Source organism: Triticum urartu, chromosome 5A, assembly GCF_056163025.1.
Source record: "Triticum urartu cultivar PI428250 chromosome 5A, HENAU_Tu73, whole genome shotgun sequence".
NCBI lineage: Eukaryota > Viridiplantae > Streptophyta > Magnoliopsida > Poales > Poaceae > Triticum > Triticum urartu.
This window is the reverse complement of record NC_141877.1, coordinates 66,095,177-66,102,939: the sequence shown is the minus strand read 5'-3', so window position 1 is coordinate 66,102,939 and position 7,763 is coordinate 66,095,177. Positions and strand designations below refer to the sequence as shown.

At 46.9% G+C, this 7,763-nt stretch overlaps 1 protein-coding gene across 1 annotated transcript; it reads left to right on the top strand.

Moving 5' to 3' along the window:
- The first annotated feature begins 3,310 nt into the window (after positions 1–3,310).
- LOC125555642 (phosphoribosylformylglycinamidine cyclo-ligase, chloroplastic/mitochondrial-like) lies at positions 3,311–7,506 on the top strand. Its single transcript, XM_048718530.2, has 8 exons — positions 3,311–3,652; positions 5,686–5,780; positions 5,854–5,955; positions 6,061–6,120; positions 6,406–6,578; positions 6,710–6,821; positions 6,907–7,065; positions 7,164–7,506. The coding sequence occupies exons 1-8, from the start codon at positions 3,334–3,336 to the stop codon at positions 7,323–7,325; spliced, it is 1,182 nt and encodes a 393-aa protein (XP_048574487.2). The 5' UTR covers positions 3,311–3,333; the 3' UTR covers positions 7,326–7,506.
- The last annotated feature ends 257 nt before the right edge of the window (positions 7,507–7,763 follow it).

Genomic DNA, 7,763 nt, shown 5'->3' with positions numbered 1-7,763 from the left:
TACTCCCACTCCACCTTGTCATATGCCTTCATCATATCAAGTTTCAGTGCACAAGATTGGTGTTTCTTTGCCTTGTTTCTTTTCATGAAGTGCAAGCACTCGTAAGCTGTAATAATGTTGTCAGAGATGAGCCTACCCGGAACAAAGGCGGATTGTTCCTCGGAGATGATATCTGGGAGTACTTGCTTCAAACGGTTGGCAATCACTTTTGAGGCTATTTTATAAAGTACATTGCACAAGCTAATGGGTCGGAATTGTGAAAGTAGGGTAGGACTTTTTACCTTCTGAAGAACCAACATAGTTTCATTAATGCATGCGGCTGACTCAGTCCCTTCCACTATTTGCAGTACCACTCTGGTGACGTCATCCCTGCATACCTCCCACTGGCGTTGGAAAAAATGTGCAGGGAACCCATCCGGACCCGGTGCTTTGGTGGGAAACATTTGGAACAAAGCCACCTTCACCTCATACTGACTATAAGGTGAATTCAAAAGCTCGTTCACCACCGGCGTCACCTTGCATGGAACCGTGTCCAAGACCCTATTCATGTCATGCACGCCTTCAGAAGTGTACAGGTTTTTATAGAACGTTGTAGCCATCATCTCCATCTCCTCTCTGACTTCCGTGGTTTGGCCATTCTCCTTCAACAGGGATTTTATTTGATTTTTCCTGCGTCGTCGACTAGCACGAAGATGGAAAAAATACGTATTTTTGTCCCCGTGCTTAAGCCACTCGATGCGAGCGCGCTGTCTCCAGAGAATTTCTTCACGGTGATACAATTCCACCAGGCGATCTGTAGCTTTTATTTCTGCATGGGAAGGTCCCATCTGACCTGGGATTTGGCGCCATATCTGTAGCTGACTTTTCAATTGGCTGATCTCCCTTCTCACATTCCCAAAATGCTCCCGGTCCCACTGGGATAAGTCAGCCCCCAAGCTTTTTAATTTATCTGCTACATGCGAGACTGTGTCCCCCTGCGAGTTGTTCCATCTTGCCTGCACGAACCCTTCCAGCGCTGGGTCCCGCTCCCATGCAAGCTCATATTTAAATTGCTTTGGGCCCCTTTTACATGCACGTACATCACTGAACCTGAGAAGTAATGGAACGTGATCGCTTGTGGCGGCTGTTTTATGCTCGAGAACCGCATCAGGATAGGTCAGTATGAATTCTGCATTTGCGACACATCTATCCAGTGGGACCCCCGTGTAAGTGCCTCCAACGATCTTTTTCTCAAAGGTCCAGTTTAAGCCCTTATAGCCAATATCCGATAGCCCACAGATATCTAGCGCATCTCGAAAGGCGTCCATCTGCGCCTGGCTGCGATTGTTCACGCCATCATGCTCATGTGCTTGAAGGACTTCATTAAAATCGCCGATGACTGCCCAAGGGCCATTACCCGTCCCCACTATTCCTTTAAGCATGTTCCAGGTCTTATATCTCTCAGATACCCGGGCTTCTCCATATACAAAGGTAAACCTCACTCGTGATTTCATTAAACCATCAACCTGGACATCTATATGATACTCAGAGTAGCCAACAATATCAACGTTTATTGCATCATTCCAAAATATTCCAAGGCCTCCGCTCCTTCCATTACTGCTAACGGTAAAACTTCTATCAAAATCTAAAGTGCTAGATAAATTTTCAACACGAGTACCCTCCATTTGAGTTTCCAAAATGCATAATATAGAGGGGGCATATTGCTTCGACATATCCCGAAGCTCTTTGACTGTCGCGTGGTTGCCAGCCCCACGACAGTTCCACACAAGGAGACTCATTGCGCTAGGCGCGACCCACTTGGGGGGCCCGCCAAACGTGCATCAATAGGTTTGTTAACTGTAGAACTCTTCCCGTTCGCTTTGTCCGCAGCTGATGGTGTGAGCTTGTTTCTTTTCAGATCCTGCTTCGCGGAAGGGCTTTGTGGGATCGCTGGGGCCGTGAGCAGGAGAGTCTGTTCGGTCTCATGCGTAGATGCAGAAGTATTCCTCAAGGTCCTCGCGTCAGCTGCCCCTCGCTTCCTGTTGTTCTCCCTTTCCTGCATTATGATATCTTCAGTTTTCTCATATTCGTCAAAGCCGTGCCGTTCCGTTGGGGCACCTCTTCCCTGACCTCTGCCAGCACGTCCCCTGCCTCTTCCTCCTCCTGATCCTCTTCCTTCTCCCGGCCCTCTACCTGCACCTCTGAACCAAGTAGCTTTTAGGTCCTTAAAAACTAGGGCTTTTGGCTGATGAACCCCATCCCCACACTCCTTGAACAAGTGACCGAGGTGGCCACAAACAGCGCACCAGTCCGGAAGCCTTTCAAATTTCAGCCTGAAGATCTCACGGACGACCTCTTGCTTCCTTTTGACCACAAGTGACACAGCATTCTTAAGGGGCTTGGTGACATCAATTCTGACCCGCACCCTACAGAAGTTTCCTTCAAAGTCCGGAGATTTTGGCTCTGCGTATATGAACTCGCCCACCGTAGCCGCCAAAGCCTTTATTTTTGGGAAATACCCGTCTGGCAAGTCATGAATCTACATCCATATATCTATCATATTGAGAGCTATCGAGGAAGGCCGGGTGAACCCATCATAATGCGCAAGCACGACAACTTTTCCCTTGTGCTCCCAAGGCCCGTCCTGCATTACTCGCTCCCAGTCACCAAGGCACGAGAACTGCATTGTGTACAAATTCTCTTCGAGGGGTCGGATCTTCACCTCTTGCGCCAAGTCCCAAGCAATTCTCATGTTCCTATAGAACCAGTACTGGCTATAGACCTTGTTCGTGTGCACCCGTGCTAGAGCCATCCATCTTGTTGCTTCCTCCGGCAGTTCATCCTCCTCGACTACCACATCTTGAAGATTCTCTTCATTGAGTCCCAATTCTTCCATCATCGCCTCCAGATCAGAAGTGGCAGAACCCGATCCCGAAGCGCCGTCATCCATTATCTCTTGCCCGAGAGAGAGTTTCCGCGGGCAGTGGTTCCCTACCTTCCCCCGTCCCCCTTGCCGGCCAGGGTCACCCCGGCATCAGATCGGAGGGGAAGAGGAGAGGGGACATGAAGTCTCTACGGTGGTGGACTAGCCGCCGCCGAGAGGAAGGCAAACCCTAACGAGAGGGGACGTATAATCGACGGCGCTGCATTTGAGAGAGTATGCGTGAGGCAGCCACGACTCCAACGAAGGGCCGCTGCACATTCTGGCTGCTTGGGCCTCGCAGCCTACTCTTTCAAAAAAAAACTGTCATCAAATTTGGCTGGAAAAAAAGGTAAGTCGTCCAGTTTATATTCTCTCGGGCCTATAATCCCGATTGCGCCTAGCCAAGCCCTAACCTAAATCGTCCCATCATCATGACAGCCGACCGCGTCCTCCACCTCCTTCGCGCGCCGGCGGCTTCCCCGGCGGCAGCTCATGGCCGGGGCCCTCCCCGGCCGCAGCGCGTCGGCCTCCCACCGGTAAAGCGGCGCGTCGGCGTGGCCTGCTCCAGCTCCACCGAGGAGGACAGCATGACTTACAAGGGCGCCGGTGTGGCCTGCTCCAGCTCCACCGAGGAGGACGGCATGACTTACAAGGGCGCCGGCGTGGACATCGACGCTGGCTCCGAGCTCGTGCGCCGCATCCGCAAGATGGCCCCCTGGATAGGCGGCTTCGGCGGCATCCTCCCCCACAGTATTATTCACTTCATCTCTTATGCTGCCTTCACTTCATATGTCTTGTCCAAATTAGTTAGACCACGATGCATGTACTGCGACTCATGGAGTTCCTAGTGTCAGGTCGGCCAGCACCAGTAGCTTGGGTAAGTAAATGATGTATGGTCACGTCCTTTTGGTCCTCTGTTTTTTGCTAATAAAAGGAATGAGGAAACAGAAAAGGCTGTAGGCGAGTTAGCAGCGCAAAAAGTCTAAGTGCGTCTCTGAATTTCCATCAGAGTTCGTGTGCGTTAATTTGCAGAGCTGTTTCGTTCAGTTCCGTGAGGTCTTGACTCTTTGTTGCTCCGCCATTCAGCTCAAGCGTGGCGCCTTGCACAAGTAAGCCACGCAAGGATGTATCAGTGGCAAAGACGGGGACTCGATGGAGGCATTTGTCAAGGAGGGTGTCGATGCCGAAGCAGATGTTGTCGAAGTCATCGTAAACGATGAGCCACACAGGGTTTTCCAAGTCCAAGGACGTGGCCGGGAGGAAGTTTCGCATTCGTGTTGCAGCCACTGAGCGTGCATAGAAGAGTACCATCACAAACTTTGTGTCACGTTGGAGAGATTAGTAGAGGAGGCCCGGGACATGTGTGGTGTGCGTGGAGCGGTGAAAGGAGTGCCTGCAAGCCATGATAGCAACACAAAAAAGGTGTAGTCACTAGTCAGGGATGAGGCGATGATACCGGCGATTAAGTTGTAGTGCACACAGAAGAACGTTTAGTCAGCGGAACCAATAACATCCTAAAGTGGCAATGCAAATTGCATGTAGAAACATGCCGGCTGTACACGAAGTAGGTGAGGAAGAACCTGATACACTCCAACAGCATGATGAAGATCATGCGCAGACGGTGTGGACACCACACTTAGGGAGGCACCACAATGGTATAGAAGGATGCCTTCGCGTGCGGGGAGAACAAAGATGACCGCGTGTAATGACATTATGGCCCGAGGGAGCGACCTAGGTCACGAGTCGGTTCAATGGAAGGAGATGCCTCTGGCGACGTATGCGCTTAGAAATATACTTTGACAACAGGTACCGAGGACCAAGACCGTCAAAGTTGCAGCCCATGGGAAACACATCAGCAGCCCAATGCTCGATTAGTATTGATGCGTGTGTGCTCACACACGTTTGGTTGATTGCAATGCGTGTGTTCGGTTGATTAGATCGAGGTGCACACGGTGTAGACCATGTTGAGTTGATGATGGCTGCTATTGCGGATGATGCCGCTCACATGGGAGTCACGACAATGTAGTCGAAGCTGTCACGATCGGTGGTGGCGACGATGGACCTGTGATGCACAAGGCGCAAACGAAAGAAGCCAACTACAACGCATGAAGACATCCCTTTTGTGACACATCCGAACTTGACACATAGTTCGTGACGAGGAGCCGACTGGTGTCCAGTCGACGCCGATGTGCAAGTACAGGCATGAGGCCAGTGGGCCATGGGCGACACAAACCATTTTATGTTCGATGAACCAAAAAAGAAAGACACCAGTCAAATGACCCACGGAGAGAACCACTGATGAAACGATAGGAAAAAGACTTTCAGGGAGTAGCATGGAGATCGATCTCCCCGGAGTGGCGCGATGCGGAAGTTGTGTTGGATCTAGGTTAAGATATTGCGATGTCATGATAGAGGATGAGAATTGAGACAATGCAATTTGTTTCGTATATTGAACCTTTTGGACGAGTATATGTAGAGGTCCTTAAGACTAAGAGGATAAAAAGGCCACTAACTATAATATGCAAACAATTCCTATCTAATTCCATGTTATCTCTAACTATCGAATATACCAAATGTAACTCTAACAGATATGTGGTTAGCGTGCAAAGAGAGCATTGATGTGTTGATTGTAGTTGTGATATGATGCTTCATTGGCCCTTTTTCTTAGAAGTGCATGATCCACTTGCTGGGTCAGACCCTGTATTTCTTGTTTACTCAGGTTGGGCACATGAATGTAATGCCATATTCATAATATTTCTGTTTCCTGTGGTTGGACTGAACAGAGGATGAATACCTTGTATTTAGCGTTGATGGTGTTGGGACAAAGCTGAAGCTTGCATTTGAAACTGGTATTCATGATACAATTGGGATTGACCTGGTATGTGATCAATTGCTATCACATCTATCATGTCAAGTGAATCAATCCCTATATTTTTTGTTCATCATTGCAGGTAGCTATGAGTGTTAATGATATCCTAACATCAGGCGCAAAACCATTGGTCTTCTCAGATTACTATGCTACAGGCAAGCTTGATGTCGATCTTGCAGAGAAGGTAATGTCGGTGTTGTTGTTCACTTAACGCAACATTTGTTTCATATTGTAATCTTGTCTTCCGCTCGTGAAGTCGTGTCTAATTATAAATGAATTGTATATATAGGTTATTAAGGGAATATTGGATGGATGCGAACAATCAGGCTGTAATCTGATAGGAGGAGAGGTGAGACCTCCTGAGATAAGCTTTTCTCCATAATGATTTCGTCGAGTCATGTGAATTATCTCTCATATATGAACATCAGTATAATTGCAACGATTGTACTGAGTACTTTTTATCTTTCTTGCATGGACATATTTTTAACTGAAAATACCGTGATACTTCTTGCCATTATTCATTTCATTGTAAAATTGTATTTACTCTCCATAAACATTCCATATGGACCATGCCTTTTTTGTATAATAAAATATTATAATAAGACATTCCCAATTAATTAATTGGTAGTGACAGACAGCAGAGATGCCTGGTTTCTACGGGGAAGGTGAATATGATCTAGGTGGTTTTGCCATGGGTGTTGTGGACAAGGATAAGCTCATTGACGGTAAAAATATCATGGAGGGAGATATCCTCATTGGTCTTCCTTCAAATGGGGTTCATTCAAATGGGTTCTCTCTCGTTAGAAGGTATATCACACTTATCTAGTTCAATGTTTCTCAAATTCAGATAGATCATTCATAGTTCAAATTTTATTGTTTTTATTATTTTTCTGGAATTTTGTATGGTTAATAATAGCTAAAAAGATTCTTTTTTCTAGAGTATTGGACAAAAGTGGACTCTCCTTGACTGATCAGTTCCCAGGAAACGATGGCAAAACAACTACCGTCGGTGAAACTCTCATGACACCGACTACAATCTATGTTAAGCAGGTTAGTCTTTATCGATGAATGACCCGTATTTCCATGGTTTTATTTTTAAACCGAAAGTTTAACTCAATAATGTTGGATGAAAAAGGTACTTGAGATCATAAGCAAGGGTGGTGTGAAAGGACTAGCCCATATCACTGGTGGTGGCTTCACTGATAACATCCCGAGAGTATTTCCTTCTGGACTCGGGGCCAAAATCTTCACTGGATCGTGGGAAGTGCCACCTGTGTTCAAGTGGCTTCAACATGTAAATATCTAACAAACAATCTTGGCTTGAACATTCTCGGTCAATATATTCATTGCCACTGTACTCAGTTATTGGATTTATTTGGTAAACGTTTATAGGTTGGAAAAATTGAAGATGCCGAGATGATGCGGACGTTCAACATGGGCGTCGGGATGGTCCTTGTAGTAAGCAAGGAGGCAGCTGACAGGATTATCGAGGAATCAAGCCCTGCTTATCGCATTGGAGAGGTGATCCAGGGCAAGGGTGTTCACTACGTCTGATGCCTTGTGATAAGCTTTCAGCTCAAATTTGGAGTGATTTGAGATTTGTTTTGTCGTGTGGGCAAAGCAGCCGAATTTTTGTAACTCCTTTATCTTAGGCATGCTTCGAGTGTTAATGGAGAAGTTGAGAATATTTTCGTACTTTTGTATCAACATCTTTAGTCTTTACATCTTCGTACTAGAGACCGTGTCTGCTTGTCATGGTTTTAGGTCTGTTCTTTTCAAGTGCTCCGCCTGGTATTCCACAATTTTAATCAGCTCGACAGCTACCGCATTCTATAGATGAATGAATGAAAGACCTCAAAGAACAACTCAACAAGCAGGAAACTGAAACTGTTCCGCGTCTTGGGTATTTTAAGATACAGAAGCTGCAAATACCAAATGTTACAGACTGTTATAAGCACATAAACTAGGCTACTTCTACCATGGGGATCACCA